Source organism: Cyphomyrmex costatus, unplaced genomic scaffold, assembly GCF_001594065.2.
Source record: "Cyphomyrmex costatus isolate MS0001 unplaced genomic scaffold, Ccosl1.0 scaffold496, whole genome shotgun sequence".
Classification (NCBI taxonomy): domain Eukaryota; kingdom Metazoa; phylum Arthropoda; class Insecta; order Hymenoptera; family Formicidae; genus Cyphomyrmex; species Cyphomyrmex costatus.
The window spans coordinates 17466-36067 of NW_017279235.1; the positions used below are offsets into that span (position 1 = coordinate 17466).

An 18602-nucleotide genomic window follows, 5' to 3' on the forward strand; every position below is an offset into this window, starting at 1 on the left:
TTTACAGATTTGTGGCCATTTGGATCTGATAACGAAGACTCTAATGCAAACAGAAAATTAACATATTTTTAATTAATGTATATATGCGTAAACATAAAGGCGTTTAAGTGAGAAAGAATTGAAAAACATTAATATTAAAGGTAATATATAATAGAAAGCTCTATATATATAAAAGACATATGAAGTGATTTCGACGATGTCACATAACGTAATTTATACATACGTATCTGTTACGTTATGTGACATCGTCGAAATCATTTGCTCGGTAACACTTTGATTGCTAACTTGCTCACATTTCTAAATGTAACAATTTTATTACTATGATGATGATTTCAACTATCTATTTTCTTTTGTATTATTTATAAATTTTCAACATTTTATCTAGTAAAACTATGTCTGTTTCTTATTCAAGGACTTTAAACATTTCACCACTTTGACTATTTCAATTTATGTACTCGAAACAGTAAAGGATATGAGGACTGCGTTACCGAATATTTTATAGATTTCAAATAGTTTCATAATTATAATGTACTGTAACATTGATAATGACCCGAGCAGCGTCAAAACGTTTGTTGTAATTTCTTTATTATTTTGAATTAAAGTTTCTTTGTTACACATCTGGCTGTTAGCCCTTCATTTGTAATAATATTAAAGGACATACCTTGCAAGGATGTTGTCTTTTATCGTGGTGCTTCGAGTCCACATGATAACCAAGTATCATTTAGTATGGGAATTCTTTTCACATTCATTAGATTCGTAGTAACGTTAATTATTTTAATGAAACACAAATTTGTGCTGTTTTAGAGATCGAATATGTCTATAAAGTTACCATTACAATATATCATTTGTTACAACATATTTTAAGTATTATATATAGGACAATATTACCAAACAATTCCGTTTATCCTTGATATTCAAGGATGTACCCACCTAAACATATCTCCACAAAACTCACAATGATAAGGTTTTTCGCCTATATGTGTTATCTCATGAATATGCAAATGCGCTTTGTTTTTAAACTCTTTATTACACATTCCGCATTTGTATGATACACCTCCAGTGTATAGATCCTTATTAGACTTGAGATGTTCATCATTGCTATGCTTTGTTTTCACGTGTGTTCTTAGGTTCTCTTTTTGACTGCAATGCGACCGTTGCAATAATTATTATTTTTACCAGTTAACTTATTCATGGTATCGTGTGCGTGCGCGCGCGCGCGCGCGCGCGTGTGTGTGTGTGTGTGTGTGTGTGTGTGATTTACCAAATTATTTTCTTAACTCTTGTTGTTGACTTGAATACTCACCTACATTTATGTTCACAAAATTCGCATTGATAAGGTTTTTCGCCTGTATGAGTTCTTTCGTGTCTATGCAAATGCGGTTTGTTTTTAAACATTTTATTACACATTCCGCATTTGTATAATACACCTCCAGTGTTTAGATCCTTATTAGACTTGAGATGTTCATCAATGCTATGCTTTGTTTTCACGTGTTTTCTTAGGTTCTCTTTTAGACTGCAATGCGACCAAAAAATAATTATTTTTTTACCAGTTAACTTATTCATGGTATCGTGTGCGTGCGTGCCTGCGGGTAGTGTTGGGTTAGGGATCCTTTCAGGCTGCGAAACGACCGGTGAAATATTTATTAGTTTTACCATTTAATTTAATCATTGATAATGAATTACCAAAGCATTTTCCTATAATTCTTGTGGTTCACTTAAATACTCACGTAAATTTATTTTTACAAAATGCACATTGATAAGGTTTTTCGCCTGTATGAATTCTTTGATGTCTATTCAAATGCGTTATGTACTTAAACTCTTTATTACACGTCCCGCATTTGTATGATACACCTCCAATATATAGATCCTTATTAGACTGGAAACGTTCATTATTGTTATGCTTTGCTACCATGTGTTCTTTTAGGTTTGCTTTAATTCTGCGAAACGACCGTTGAAATATTTATAATTTTTACCATTTAATTTAATCATTGATGTTGAATAACCAAAGAATTGTCCTAACTGTTGTTGCTCACATAAATACTCACCTACATTTATGTTCACAAAATTCGCATTGATAAGGTTTTTCGCTTGTATGAGATTTTTTATGACTACGCAAATGCGATTTGCACTTAAACTCTTTATTACACATTCCGCATTTGTATGATACACCTCCAGTGTATAGATCCTTATTAGTCTTGAGGTGTTCGTCATTGCTATGCTTTGTTTTCACGTGTTTTGTTAGGTTCTGTTTCAGACTGCAATGCGACCAAAAAATAATTATCTTTTTACCAGTTAACTTATTCATGGTATCGTGTGTGTGTGTGTGATTTACCAAATTATTTTCTTAACTCTTGTTGTTGACTTAAATACTCACCTACATTTATGTTCACAAAATTCGCATTGATAAGGTTTTTCGCCTGTATGAGTTCTTACATGCCTATTAAAATGTCCTTTGCTCTTAAACTCTTTATTACACGTTCCGCATTTGTATGATACACCTCCAATATATAGATCCTTATTAGACTTGTAAGCTTCATCATTGTTATGCTTTGCCACCACCTGTTGGGTTAGGGCTCCTTTCAGGCTGCGAAACGACCGGTGAAATATTTATTAGTTTTACCAGTTAATTTAATCATTGATAATGAATTACCAAAGCATTTCCCTATAATTCTTGTGGTTCACTTAAATACTCACGAAAATTTATTTTTACAAAATGCGCATTGATAAGGTTTTTCGCCTGTATGAATTCTTTGATGTCTAGTCAAATGCGATTTGCTCTTAAACTCTTTATTACACGTCCCGCATTTGTATGATACACCTCCAATATATAGATCCTTGTTAGACTTGAAACGTTCATCATTGTTATGCTTTGCTACCATGTGTTCTTTTAGGTTTGCTTTAATTCTGCGAAACGTCCGTTGAAATATTTATAATTTTTACCAGTTAATTTAATCATTGATATTGAATAACCAAAGTATTGTCCTAACTGTTGTTGTTCACTTAAATACTCACCTACATTTATATTTACAAAATTCGCATTGATAAGGTTTTTCTCCTGTATGAATTGACTCATGTTGATGCAAATTGTATTTTGATGAAAACTCTTTATCACATGTTTTGCATACGTGTGGTCTAATTTCAATATGTATGTCTCTATTATTTCCATTTGAAGTTGTCGAGGAGTCAGTTCGCTTAACTTAATATTAGCAGTTGTTATGAAATAAGCATGAAAACAATAACATTATTCTCATAAGTTATAAAATACTCTACTCAACAAAATTAAACTTGCGAGAACAGGCAAACTTCGAAAAAATATAATTTCGTGAAAAGTCACCCTACCGAAATGTTTAAAAAACCATTTTAAATCATGTAATCACTACCTTTCACACCATCACTTCAATAATAAGTCTTGCTCATATTTCACGAAGTTACAGTATCATAAATGACTATTCATCAAATCTTAAAGTTTTACACGAAATTTTTGAAGTTACACGATGTGAAATGATAATTATAACCCTTTCAATTTCTTTTTTTTTATTTTTGCATGATGTATTACTTAATGTATTAATTTTGCTGATCAAATTTTAATGCACAAAGGTATTAATAAAACTAAGTTTGATTATTAGGGACTATAATGTAATTCTTACCGCGCTTTTGTTGGTGATGTTGTTCATCTTCTTTTGTGTCGTTATTCTTCATTTGGATTAATCTTTTTTTAGAATCAACTCTCTGATCCGTCAGAGATATTTTTCAATTAACTTTACTACAATGTTCTTTATATTACTTTCGTTGTTTACACGTTCTAAATATATTTAGACACTTTTACTATTTCATACTTTTGTAAATTATAAAAAATCCTAAAAAACAGTTATAATTTCAAGTACTATAAAATCATAATAAACTGTCACAGCTATCACGAAAAGTAATAAGGAAGTAACAGAAAGCTATGTCAAATAGAATTAGTTATAAATACTTAATGTTAGTTATAAATATTTAAAATTATAAAGTTACCTCTCTGAGATTGAATAGTTGTTAGATTTATGTAATAACTTTTATTTTAACGATTAAAAAACTTTTATTCAAAAATTAGGTTTTAGATGAATAGATCGAGACCAAAAATAATACGTTTGAATTTGAAATTGTTTGCTGACAAATATAAGCACGTCAAAATGAACATCTTGGAAACGACTGAGTCAAGGCTTGATGTGTGTATCTTTTATACGCGTACATGTACATACCTGTATATGTATGTATGTATACATATTGGTGATTCTCTTATGAGAATCGACATGACATTTTGTACTTATTGTCTCGGAAATCGTGTATACTCCTCAAAAATGTTCTTTAGGAAAGTTCAAACAAATCATGTTTTCTGTTTTTTCTTAAATCAGACAATAGAATCGTGGTATTAATTTAAATTACAAAACATAGAAAAAGTGATTTTAGTACAACAGTTACACAGTTTGCTTTAGGGAAACGCAAAATGTACGGTTCGAAATACGAGCTCGTATTTCACTAAAAAACACATTAGCGGATTATAAATAATATCGGAAACAAAATGGTATGCCGATTTTGTAATGAATCTACGTGCGCGCGCATACATAAGTCAATGCATCGATTTTACAAAGTTCATACGAATTTTTATTTTAATTGATGTAAATAAGATATTAAAAGATTAATACAAAAAAAAGCGAATTTTTAAAATATTTTCTAAGTCCTGTAAAATGTATTTGATACTGAAATAATGGATACATTTAAATTAACCTTCTGCGCTGCGCCGGCGGACGCAGGGTTTCGCGAGTTAGAGTTGTTTACTTTTTTTTTCAACTATAAAGAAAATGAAGAAATGGATATTTGTTTCTACGATAAATATATTTTTATGTCATCTTCTGCACATATTTGAAATAATTTACTACATATTATATTATAATTAAAAAAAACTGTTTTTTAAACGTTCAAAAACAATATCACTCCTTGGGTCACATTTGACCCTGCATCTGCCGTGCGTACGAGTATCACGACGTTCTCTATTCGAGAGTCAAAGAAGTAATGAGGTATGTTAGAAGTATTCTGGCCACGCGGTTCTTTCTATCCAGGGAATGTAGTGATAGACTCGGGTATACACGCCAGGTATGATACTGCCGCAAAGTCGTCCGAGACTGGTAACTCCAATTACGTTGTACATGCACTGGTGGTCCGTGTTAAAAACGGCAAGTGGTCCTCCGCTGTCACCCTTAAAATATACAACAAGTATATTCGATTAATGTGCTTCTAAATATTTTTTTCATAAAAATAATATATGAGCAATATCTCTTTTCAATAAAGCTTTTGGTCTCCGATATAAGAGAAATAATAACTGGAAAGAAGGATAAAAGTTGCGGCATGATTGGATTAACTAATTACAAAAATGATGTTAAGAAGCTCGCATTAAAATAAAATTTTTATTCGGAAAGGGATGAAACATTTTTGGATGCAAATATATATTACCTGGCAAGTATCTTTCCCAATTTCTCCCGCACATATTTGCCATTCATTGACGATCCCTAATGCGAGCTCCACGGAACTGCCGCCATCGAAGAAACTTGCGTTGCAAGACTCGTGAGGGACCAAACTAAGTGTTACCTTTAATAGATTGTCTGAACCTTGGTCATCAGCTGAAGAATAAGCGATGTGCATCTATTAATTTTTTTATGCATATGTATGAAAATAAAAGATTTTCTGTTTTATAATTAGATAACGTTATGATGTATACAAGCCTTATAGTAATTAATTTTAGTAACTCAATTTTGACAATTTGACAGTTAAATTTCTCTCTTTATGATCTTACCCCAGTCAACTAGACCCCATCCAGTGGCGACTGCTTTGTCATTTGGACCCACGTCAGGCCAATCGACTGGAAGACATGCCGGTCTAACATATGCATCGTAAACAGCTTCTTTCGCTAGACGCAGTATAGCTATGTCATGATATTCCAATGGACGTTTGTAGTCGGGATGCCTTATTCTTTCCTGTATTGCGATGGTCTGCGGCTTCGCGTTGTCATTCGACTGTACGAGGTTCAAATCGCCGAGACGCACCCAGTTTGCGTTTCCCCTTTTTAAAATAAATAAAAATTATTATAATAATTATTTATTAAAACTTATCAAAATGCGTTAATCAATTAATAAATAAATTAATATATGGAACGAAAAAGAAACAAATTTTTTAAATTTCTAATAATGTTGGAAAATAAACTTGAACATTTCAACAGAAATTTGAACTGAAAAAGTTACAATAATAATGATAAGAAAGTCATTAATTTTTTTGTTTTAAAATACTGTAAAAGCAATCTTGATCGTTTTATTCATCAATTTACCGAATATATAATAGATTAAAAATAAAAGACAAAATTTACCAATCCGCTGTCCAAGTGCAGTGGGCTGCTGTCAAAACGATTTTCTTGGAAATTAAGGTACCGCCGCAAATCCACAAGATTTTATCAGTACTGTCGACACCAACGGCCGCCATGTGCGGAAATTCTTTCGCTTCGGCTTTCTTGCCACCGACGATTAGTTTGCGTGTTGTCAAGGCGCATAGTGACGTATTGACAGGTTTCCGGTTCAATGTTGGTGTGGGTGGTAATACGAAACCGAAAACAGCCTCCGCGTTTTCTGCGCATTCTGAAGAAAAGAAAATATTACAATTATTTATCATGTAGTTTCTCGCTTCTGATATCATTTTGATATCATCCGTAGTAAGTGATCAGGAATCTTATTTTCTATGTATATATTCAAGTTTGCTAAAAATGTCTACATTGCCGATTTAACACTGATAAGTTGATTGTTCGTTATTGCTATAGAAGTTGTTTATGTACACCATTTAAGACTGTATGCTTTTATATGTATATCGTATGTTTACGTAAGACATTTTTCTAATGAGATAGAAGTATAGATCAAATTACACACTAGTTTCAACGAATGTTGATTGTTGTTCTAATGTTCCTCATGTTTTATTAGAAACGAATAAAAAAAGAAATTTTTCCTTACTTGCTCGTGCTACGGATCCCCTTGATCTATCTGGTCGCCTTGTATTTGTTGGTACAGTAGGCTCTAGTTGCGGTGTTGGCGGCGTTGGTTGAGTAATTATACGGTCTTTTTTTGGACAACATACTATTGGGTCGAAACCTGAAAATCCGCAGGTTTTGCTAGGCGTTTTGCCGGCTAACAATTCTTGATACACTTTTGGACAGTCTTGTAAAAGCTTACATTCACCAGCTGTATTGTCGATTGTACATGACTCTGAAAATTATAGGAACACATTAACATATATTAGAAATTTTTTTGCTAAAATTAGATAATAAGGATCACAAAATGAGAAAATTCTTACAACTCCATAAAACATTTGTTCAACTTACATATTGGAAAATTATACGACGGAAAAGTTAATGTCAATTATAAATTATTTGTAATTTTTATATAGTATGTCTATATGATTATGTAAAATTTAATCGATGTATGTGTATTTATTTGAAGTTTTTATAAGTGAAAGTTTATTAGTGAAGTTTATACAGTTTTGTACAAATTAGATATATATAAATATACTTTATAAAGTGGAGTTATTTTGATGATTATTATTAATTTGTCCAAAGAGCATAAAGTTATGAGGAAGTACGAAAAAAACTGCTTTAGACAGTTTGTAGTGAATTCACCATAAAAATTTTGCGAGGGATCGAATAACAATCGAATTTCAAATTGTTCAGACAAGCGTGAGATTATAGCACAGATTTAGCGTGTTAAATTACTACCTCATAAATATAGATCTTATAGGTAGTCAATCAAATCTAGTCGAAATCACATGTATTTTTATAAATACGTTTATTTATAAAAAATATTTAATTTTGATAATTATATTGACGAAAAGTGTATTAATGTCTTTAAGACGCTTATTATACGTTATTTTATGACTATTAACAGTGACAGATTTATTTGTTATAACAAATTAAAAAGATACAGGTTTCTTTTTCAATTCAAGAGATATTCCTACAAGCTTTGCAATTGTCATTAAATCATTGTGTCAAATACTAAATTGTACGACAAGATATATTGCAGGAATAAGCACAAAAATAATCGTTGATATCCTGACGCATAATTATCAAGTAATTATTTCTTCTTCTGCATACAAAATTAAAAGCAAAGAATTTAAGCGAAACCAATTAATACATTTATAATTATAATTGTATACTAATTATATAATTATTTATAATTAAAGAGTTATATTAATAATTATTTATAATCGGAGTTACAGCAAAGAAATATATTACTACACAATAGACTTTGTTTGGTATGCACGTGCATTTCGACAGACTTTTCCGTTCACCGAGAAGAATGCGCTCGATATACCCGTTCCAAACAAGAATTCGTATATATGTATATTTTTAGCGAAGAGAACTAATACTCACGTCCGATGTGCATTCCATGTGTCGCTGACAGAAACGACACCAACGCCAATAGTAATAACGATGAGGCGATCAGCACGCTCACTGGCATCCTCGATCAGCCTTGGTCAGCCTTGATCGCGCTGTTTTCTCGTCTGATTCCGAAGACTCGTCGGCGATGGAAGATATACCTTGTCTAACACGTTTGCCCCATGCGTTTCTGTTTTTCCCGATCCCCACTCGATCGCTCGTTCGCACCAGTGGCGGTGATGAACCACGAGGTCATTCTCGTGATACTTCTTGATAAATCAGTCTAACGCACGATTCTATTTGCGTCTTTGGAAGATCTCAGTAAAACGATCTGACGATGGATGATTAAGAGGCAATCAGTAGTCGCGTGCCGCAAGCGATCTGTAACAGGAATTGAAATCTCCGTAATTCTTACGCGATTTCGATCGAAATCGCTATAGTTCTTGTAATTCCTCTTTTTTATGTGCGAATGTGTGTCTTTCACGCGAATTATTATCGTGCTACTGTCGTCACGAAGAGCGATACCGAAAAGTTATCTCTGACTATATTATACTTTGACATTTGAATTTAACGGGAGAGAGTATAGACAGAAATCATTAATTCCATAGGTATCCAATGAATAATGCAATGTACATATATGATTTCGTGTGCATTCATGTGTGTAATCGGTTTCTCACAAAAGTCGCTCCTTACTTGGATCTGTTGAATCGTGTTTAAAATATCTAGACTTATTTCGAAATAAAAGATTGTGAATAATAGACTTACAGTTTTCTCGTTTGAATATGGAAAAAATGTTGTATCAATGACACTAATCTAGTTAAGTAACCCTATTTACTCAATATATTCTTGTTTTAATAAAACAAGAAAAAAATGATGTTATATTATAGTAATATTATATTAGTAATATTAGATTAATATTAAAACCAGACTTGTTTTATTAACACTGCTATTAAATTAACAAGGTTATTTCAAATTGTAAATCTATAATATTACTAATATAAAATCATTTTTTCTGCAATTTATACACTGAGAAAAAATTGTTTATTTGATTTAAATACATGTTTTCTCTGATAAAAAAGATAAAGATAAACTAAATTAATTTAGTTCATCTTCCTTTTTTTAGAGGATACATGTATTTAAGTAAAATATAATATACATATATCTTCTTGTTAATAAAGTAAAAATAAATTTAATTAATTTTGTCAAATAAACAATTCTTTTCTCAGTGCAATATTGTCTTGTTTTTATGCAACACAAAGAAAATGGGAAAAGTAAAAGCTAGGAAAACATAAACAGCTACAGTTTTATTTTTTATTAACATAACGTGCAAAGCAGATCAATATTAGAATTCTAGAATTCTAGTATTCATTCAATAGGAAATATATACTTCAACTTATATCTAAATATATAGGTAATGGAAATGTATGTTAACTTTCTTGAAAAAGTCTTGATGCGAAGTTCAAGGATATCAGTCCGATTTACTTTACAGATGACAGGCGTAAAACGATTCATTTACCAATTTTTTGGAAATTTTTGTGATTTCTCTGCAAAGTTCTCTTAGATCTTATTACGATTAATAACTTATTCCTTTTATGGTATATATATTATTATTTCGTTCATAGGCTACATATTACTAAACTATTAGAATTCTAATGATGATTAGATATTTTTCGACACGTCAAACCTCTCGAGCTTGTAATACATGGAACAAATCCGATTCGATCCATCATGATTGATGTTACGGCGATGTCAAAGGCCCGATAGGTTTGATAAGGCCAGTTTCATTAAGAACGAAACACGTGCACGCATCCAGGGATGTAGCATTTTTCTTGAGTGTTATCTCTGCAAGAGATTAATACGGTACAATTAGCATAAATTTACTAATAACATAAGTTAATTATTGAAATATGAATCTGTACAAAAGAGAAATATTTTTATGAACGAAGTAAAGTGTCAAATGCATGCAAATTTATGTTTAACGCATTCTAGGATGTGTAATAATGCAGAAAGATGTGCAAATGTAATGTGTATTCGAGTAATAATAATGAAATGGTTTTTGAATTAATTAAGTAGAATTTGTAAGCACTTTTTGATAAGATATACTTTTCTTAATAAAATTTTCGCAAAAATTGTGTCTCAGTCAGATACGTGACAAACAAAATTTTACCATTTCTGCTCCTTATTTTATAGAAAAATTTTTATTTTGTAAAAAAAATCTTTATTCTTAATTGCTACAAATAAAAATTAATTAAAACTTTATTTATTAACAAATATAATATCGAAAATTAAATAATTACTGCAAATAATAATCTATTTTAGTAGCTGTACAAAAATTTGATTTCATATTTATACATTTAAGTATTTATAAAATATCTTTTGTTAAATCTAAAATTTTAATTGTTTAATTAACGCTTTTGTGTGTGTAAAAAAAATATGACTTTTTATCGTAAGCGTGAGTAATAGTATGCGGTTAAATCAGAACATAATGCAGTTTTTCCTATGAAATAACTGATTATTAAGGTACAGTACCTACTTCCTGGAAATAGACGCAAATTTTTTATGAAATGCACCAGGAAGAATTCAGCGAGTACGTCATTGCTTGCAGTTCTGCTAATATTATTAATGACACTTTGACTCACGGATCGCCAATCGTTAATAAACGACCTCATCGTCGGGCAATCCGCATGCATTTCGTTACGCATTATCCGTTGTTCTTAAGGCGAGAATTTGCTATTAAGGCCATTGTTCGAAGAAAGTGTCAGTACTTCGTGTATTGGACTTACAATATGCATAGAGAGCTTGTGATCGCGTTGCTTGTCACAATTTTGCTCAGGAATTCCGCGACGCGAAAAAGTGAAGAAAGTTAGTGATTCCCTGTCTGCTTTTATCCGCGATAGGATTCGAAGAATTGTTTATTTCGAATGTACGCACATATCATGATTCCAATGTATCTTAATTTTTTTTTTGTCAAATTTAAATTTAATTTTTTTATAGATAGAAATTGAATTAAAAGTCATGGCAACTTTATAATTTTTAATATTAAATATTGTAGCAATTAAGTACAAAATTAAATAAATATCTGTTTAAATCAAACTCCTAAAAGTATTATAACTAAAAAAATAGAAATAACGCGCTTAATTGAGAGATTTATAATAATTTGTGTTAGTTTTCATGGTTCGAATCTATATAACTTAATAATTTTAAAATCTTTAATTTTATCTCGGTTAAATTTTTCATTAGGTATAAAAATTGAGCTTCTGTAATACGTAAGATCTATGCTGTAAAAAATCTAATTTTATTTGTGTCTTAGGCTGCAAGCCACTTAACGCTGTAAATTTTATTGACCAATTAAAAGACAAAAATTACCTAATTGATCAATCGCGAAATGTTTTAAAACATTTGAAGCATCAAATGGATCGTAGCCATAGATCGTTGTTATAAAACAATTTGCATTACAAATTTACTTCTGTGAAAATGTGTGTTGTTTATTAAATCGATATTATAAGCTGTTTTTAGAACTATTCTTCATTATGCGAATATGCGCTTTGTGATTACAAGAAGCATGTATAACTTGTTTAGATCAACATACAAATAGATGCGCGTTTCGCAGGAGATGCATTAAGTAATCATGACGTACAATATGATAAATTAATGAACTACGCACTTTGCAGGCAAAGAATCACGCTTGTAAATGAGTAACAAAAGTAATTTCCATATATTCCCATAATTCCCTCACATCGTAATTGCCCCATAAATCGTCGATTGCATCATTTCTCACCCGTTTTCCGCTACGATCCTGATTTGCATAATCTCGCCGCTTCTCTTCGCAGAATGTAAGGAATATTCCGATTTGGTTTACGAAACCGAGAATTCGCCGACTTTACGTATCAATGCCGGCTCGAATAAGGTCTCCCGCTGCGCTGTTGTCGAGACACCTCTAATCATCGGCGGAATCCAAGCGAAACATGCGGAATTTCCGCACATGGTGAGAGTAAATACGTATTTACCGCTGCAATCTTCAAAATAATCAAAAAATACATATAACGTTGTCAAATATTGTGACCAATATACGTATAGCATAAATATTTATAGACAAAGAAAGTTGTTTTCTAAATTTCCGAGTTACCTGAAATTAGTTTGTTTAATTATTTTTGTTTTTTTTTTTATTGTCACGCCAGACACAGCATTTGCTTTCATATGCGATCCTCAAAATGTGTCATTTGGAAAATCCCTTGTAATAACAACACAATGTAGATTTCTATGTAACATTTTCATCATCAAAGTAATTAACAGAACAGTATTTCTCATATCGCGTAGGCAGTAATCGGTTATGGTAAACAAGATGTGTCCTGGCAATGCGGAGGAAGCATCATCTCCGAGAATTTTATTCTGACAGCAGCGCATTGTATGGAATCCCCGGACAAGTAACAATTTTGCTACAATTATTTCTTCATTTACATCATTACTATCGCCAATTTCGAATATTAAATAGAAACTTACATTAGGACGGGCTAATCAATCAGTTTTAATCTTAAAGTAATAATATAAATATATTTACGAGACGACAAACAATATATCTTTGTAATGACGCGTTTAAAACTATATTACACAATCATATGACTTTTTGAGAACACAAGCACAGCTTTTAAATATTCAATATGTGCTGCTGAGAAACATGAACATTACCGCGAAAAATGGATGAAAAAACTCTACTGTACTTTATTATTAATATTATCTACGTGTTTCTCAGGGGTCCCGCGAGCAAAGTGCGAGTCGGTTTAATTAATCTGTCAACTCCCGGTGAGGCTATGCAGGAGAGGAATGTCGCGGAAAGAATCAAGTATCCAGATTATAAATTTTCAGTCAGATATCACGATATAGCGTTACTCAAGCTTGAACAACCATTAGAATTGAATCCTCGAATACGACCCGCGTGCCTTGAAATAGAATCCCGACTACCAAGTCAAAGTGCTATCGCCTCTGGATTTGGTAAAACAACCTACGGTCAGTATCTCTTAAAGTCCAATTTACTCTTTGCTTCTTTCCTGTTTCTTGCTTTTTTGCGACTATTCTATCGATAATCATGTTTCTTATTGTCTCGTTTGAAGTCAATTTTTATCTCAAGCAACAGAAAACGAAGAAACAGAATAAGAGGTAAAAAAACAAAATAAGGTAAAAAGTGGTAATAGACAAGAAACAGGAAGTAAAGAATACGTTACAGATTAGACTTAATCTTCTTATGCTGCAAATATAAGTAAAATGCCTATATGAGTTTCCGCGGTTGATGATGCGTAAATAATATATAAGGTGATAAGATTCACAGACAATTGAAATATACTTACCAATAAAGTTAACTGCAAACGTTTCGATTCTGGATCAAACTAGTTCGTATTTAACTTCCGCATTGAAGAGAAATCAAATCCAGAAATATTCACCTTATCGTCTTATAAATATATTCTTGCATCGATAATCACAGAGCTTTATATTGACACATTTTATTTATATTTGATTTATTCTTAGAGCCACAAAACTATATATATTTTTTTTTATTATTTTAATTTTCATGTTTATATTAAATTTAATAACGATAATAATTTATATTATTATTTATAAAATCTTTTTTTCTTGCGCATCGAGAGATATAATGTGAGATATTGCTCAGAATCTAGTATTGGCAGCAACGAATTGATGAAAGTTCAGTTAAACTACATTTCCGAAGATGAATGTAAAAAAACTTATGCTGAGGATCTTGGTACTCGGCGGCTGCCCGATGGTTTAATACCGAGCTTACTTTGCGCCGGTGTAATGGAAGGCGGTAAAGATACTTGTCAGGTATGAAAACATTGTTTAAAATTATTCTTAAATCTTTTATTTTTTAAAATAATATGTTTTGAAAATATATCTTTTATATTCCTCTCACTCAGATTAAGAATTTTATATATAATCTCTTTGCTTATTTCTTGGACATTTCCACTTTCGGAATCCTCTCGATTTTAATTTAAACACAAAAGAAATATACAATATATTCTTATAAGTATTATAAAGAGTAAATACATATATGTTTAAAATATGTAAATTAACTAAATTTGATAAATTTACTTCTGAAACATATCAGTAAAATTCTTACTATTAAACATAACCATTTATTTTAAAGATCATATGTTTAAAGTATTGAGAAAAGATTGAAATAGAATCTAATTTGGTATATTTGCAGGGTGACAGTGGCGGTCCATTACAAAGAATTCTCGCGGAACCTTACTGCATGTACAGCATCGTTGGTGTGACAAGCTTCGGCAAGTTTTGTGCCTTCAAATCATCGCCCGCAATATACACCAGAGTTAGTTCTTATCTTGATTGGATTGAAAGTATTGTTTGGCCGTAAAAGTCAAATACGGAAGCGTATCAATAAATTTCGCGATTCTCAAATTTAATTTCTGGTTTCAATAAATAATAAATAATAATTAAGCGTAATCGAGGTAATAAAAATTGAGGAATAATTAGAATAAAAAATAACAGAACATTGTCATATTATAATCATTACTATAATTTTTATTGCAAAAGAGATAATATTCATTGGTATATTTACAATGTGGTACCCAAATGTATGTATATACGTACAATCCAGTGTAATGAACATATGCAACTTATGTATTTTTACTCAGGTAGTATATATCCTAATTAATAACAACCAACAATGATAAAATGTATACAATATATAATGACTAATACGCTCTATAAAAATAGAGTAATATTCAACCCACACAGTTCGGATAAAAGATGATAAAACAATGCCGTAATATTAACTTTAATAAATGTATAGTATGTCTAGTATATATTGAAAGATACACACATAAAATTATTAAATATTAGAAGTGGCAAGTAAAAATACGGAAAAGAGAACGAGGACTTATAACACAATAAAAAAATTTACACAGAGACGTGATCTACTTATTAGAAGAAATATCTCGGTAATCGTCCTTAAGATAAGAGATGCTTAAAATTTCCATCGAGACGCAATTAAAATCCTTAATGAGTACGTATATTATTTACATTATGTACGTGATTTAAGTTATCAGTCTTACGGCTCTCGAAAGGAAATTACGCGTATATGTACATACACACGTTAGCGCGGAGTCTCGTTATACTGATTAACGATTGATATTCGACGAATAGACACGAACTCGAACTAGAGCAGCAGTACCGGTGCACAAACTAGCTTCTTCGTAACAGAACTACCAATCATCCTATGTATTTCCGATACATTTGTTAACAGCTCCTTTTAATTCGCTGCATTGAAAGGTGAAGAGAAGAAAAAAAACAAAGAAAATAAAAGAACGAAAGGAGAATCGAGGAAAAGAACGAGAAAGATGAAATGAAAAACAGAAGAAAGAAAAGCAAAGGTAATAAAAGAAATAGTAGAAATAATAGAAAAATAGTAGAAATAGTAGAAATAAAATTAGTTCGTTCTTAAAATTAAACTTACGAACTAAAATTAGTTCGTAGTTAAATTGAAAGATTTAACGTTAAGTCTATCTCGCTGAGAAAGCGTAACGAAAGTGGAATATCAATCGTTATCTACTTTGATGAATAGAACTGCAAAGAATCCCTACGAGCAGAGAAAGCAGTTCCGTTTACAATGCTGCTATCAAAGCCCGATGCAGGACGCGTAGAATGGCGTCTGCAAATCACCAGGTGGAGTCTGGCCGTTTCTCGTAGTCATGCCGACGTTTATTTCCAGCAATTTTGCAATTTAAAACACTCTCTCATTCACCGCGAAAACAGTGCGGCCTCCGGTTGACCTCTCGTTTCCTGAAAGCAAACCTCAGGTCGCTAAGCATTTGAATACCTATTGCTTTCGTTTAACAACGCGGGTGGCATTGTATTTCCATGCGCGCTAAACCACACACTATAGCTAAAGAGACATGCATTTAATTTCAAACGAGAGAGGCTTGAAGGAGTACAGGCACAGACATTGAAGTGGCAGCGTTTTAAACGTGCTGGAAGAGCTAGAGTCAGAAGTGAACTTCAAAGAAACTCTATACGGTGCTCCATACGTAGGAGCCCGGCAGATACGAGATAAAAACGAGATCGGCAAGAAATGCTTGGTGCCAGAAAGTATTACTTGCAAAAGATTCGTGAGTTTACAAGCATTCATGCTCCACCCCGTCGTTGCTATTCCGACGCGAGCCTTTACCATCGCGTTGACTACCAACTCGTGAATACCTGAATGTTTTTTGACAATTAAAATAATTATATACAAGCTTTTTACAAATTCTCAGCAGAGGAAAATATCAAGCATAAGATAATTCGGCTCATATACACATTCATCATAGAATTTCTTTTTCTATAGATATTCACGAATTAATAGTCAAAGCTGTGTACGTTTATTCGTATGACGTAATCGAAATGTTCGCCGATGGGCTTATTCGCTTTTATCGCAGTTCGTTCGCTTATTCTATATATTTTTAAACTCCACTCGCTTAAACGCGTTGATTCAAGCAAGATGGTCCGCAAAACGCGTGTGTACGTACATGTATCACGTATACACTTAACTCTGTATATACATATGTATAAGATATAAATCTTCGTTAAAAAATTCTTTGTGAAAAATGAAAGCCAAATGAAATACTTATAGATATAGTTGCGCTTTAAATTAGTAGCTCAACATTTCACAAGTCTATATCTAGTATTGTTTATCTTCTCGATTCGGATATTTTAACAGTGTATATATGTGTGTGTGTGTGTGTGTGTGTGTGTGTGCGAAGCTATGTGATTTATTACTCTCTAATCGCGAAACGGTACGTGCCGAGAAGAAGGAACTATAAAAGAAACGACATATAGCACCGGTCAGAAAATAAACCTGCCGCTAACAGTTATCATCTCGTCGTTTTCTACTGATTCACATCGACTATACGAACGGTACTTGCCTTATGTTTCTCGCAGTTATTAATAATAAAACTTTTCAACGACTCGATAACGATGATACGATTGTTCAAATAACGCAATAATAGGCTTAAAGTGTAAAAAGGAGCTTGCAAGAATCAGGTTTTATGAGCTTACGTTGCCTGGGCAATGAGCATTATAAGACAAACCTCTATAATTATACTTAAGGCACCCTCCTAAGGCACATTGCGATACAATTTTTTGTACAGTAATCTCGCAATTGCTAGTTCCACTGAAATCTCACGAGACCCACGCGCGTCCCTTATCTCCCGTTATGCTCGTAAAAAATAATTGACACATTCAGGCGATGATTTGTGTTTCGCAGAGAGGATAGTATTGACAGTGCCGAGAGGAAGAAATAAAAGATAGAAAAAGAGAAGAGAAGAAGAAAAAGAGGAAGAAGTGTACGAAGGAAGAATTGGCGAAAGCTTACAGCACTATATAACATTGGCCGATATGACGAGATCAGCGAGATTTGGATCAAGTCGAGGGTGGAAGCTCAAGACGGACTCCTATATTCACAGGCGGGCTGAAAATCCCAGGAATGAAGAAACGGAGGAGGAAGAAGAGAACGTTTGAGAAGATAACGTGCGACGATGATGTCCGCATTGGCGAGCGTAGTTATTGATGTTATAGCTGGAGGCAGACGTTGAATGATGTCATGAACCGGTCATACGATAATGCGGATGCTAAGATCTGGAACAATAATGTTTTATGATAAGACAATGCGCAACTTTAATTGATTTGGATAATATGTAACAAGAAAATAAGAATCGAAAATGTGCTAAGTAATTACAGCAAAATGATAATTGTAGTAAAATACATTGAAAAAATTCGGTAATAGCTACTAAATGTATTGCATTTAGCATATACAAACGGAAAGTACAATTTCGTTGAAGTATGTAAAAATTTAGCTGGATATATAGATTTGAAAATAATTTTGTTGAATCATTAAAATAATTAATCTATGACGCTCAAATTGATTGCTTGAAAATATCAAAACTGTTTGCAGCACTGCTAATATATTTTTATTTTTAATATAATTATGATGGTTCAAAAATTAGTTTTAATTACATTAACTGAACATTTAATTAAAATTATTAATTTTTTTCAAAACTTTTGTAACTATCATCTAGGCTTCATTATTGTTACTAGACTTTTTTCAGAGTACTATTTATAGCCGACAGGATTTAAACTTAACGAAAAAATATATCAT

At 32.0% G+C, this 18602-nt stretch overlaps 3 protein-coding genes across 3 annotated transcripts; 1 reads left to right on the forward strand and 2 right to left on the reverse strand.

Annotated features, from left to right (window-relative positions):
* Window positions 1-914: 914 nt before the first annotated feature.
* Window positions 915-2879, reverse strand: LOC108778190 (zinc finger protein 845-like). Its single transcript, XM_018545303.1, has 5 exons — window positions 2695-2879; window positions 2375-2584; window positions 2046-2255; window positions 1304-1513; window positions 915-1140 (listed from the first exon to the last, which is right to left on the reverse strand). Exons 1-5 carry the CDS (start codon window positions 2877-2879, stop codon window positions 915-917), a joined length of 1041 nt encoding a protein of 346 aa, XP_018400805.1.
* A 2012-nt stretch (window positions 2880-4891) lies between these two features.
* LOC108778192 (venom serine protease Bi-VSP) lies at window positions 4892-8552 on the reverse strand. The gene is made up of 6 exons (XM_018545305.1): window positions 8438-8552; window positions 7026-7277; window positions 6395-6659; window positions 5828-6093; window positions 5488-5654; window positions 4892-5233 (listed from the first exon to the last, which is right to left on the reverse strand). The coding sequence occupies exons 1-6, from the start codon at window positions 8523-8525 to the stop codon at window positions 5060-5062; spliced, it is 1212 nt and encodes a 403-aa protein (XP_018400807.1). The 5' UTR covers window positions 8526-8552; the 3' UTR covers window positions 4892-5059.
* A 2455-nt stretch (window positions 8553-11007) lies between these two features.
* On the forward strand, window positions 11008-18083 carry LOC108778194 (serine protease snake-like). Its single transcript, XM_018545307.1, is given in 8 exon segments — window positions 11008-11113; window positions 12274-12428; window positions 12761-12867; window positions 13194-13447; window positions 14106-14275; window positions 14658-14780; window positions 17856-17900; window positions 17903-18083. Coding segments are annotated over 8 exon segments (1023 nt in total). The 3' UTR covers window positions 17966-18083.
* The last annotated feature ends 519 nt before the right edge of the window (window positions 18084-18602 follow it).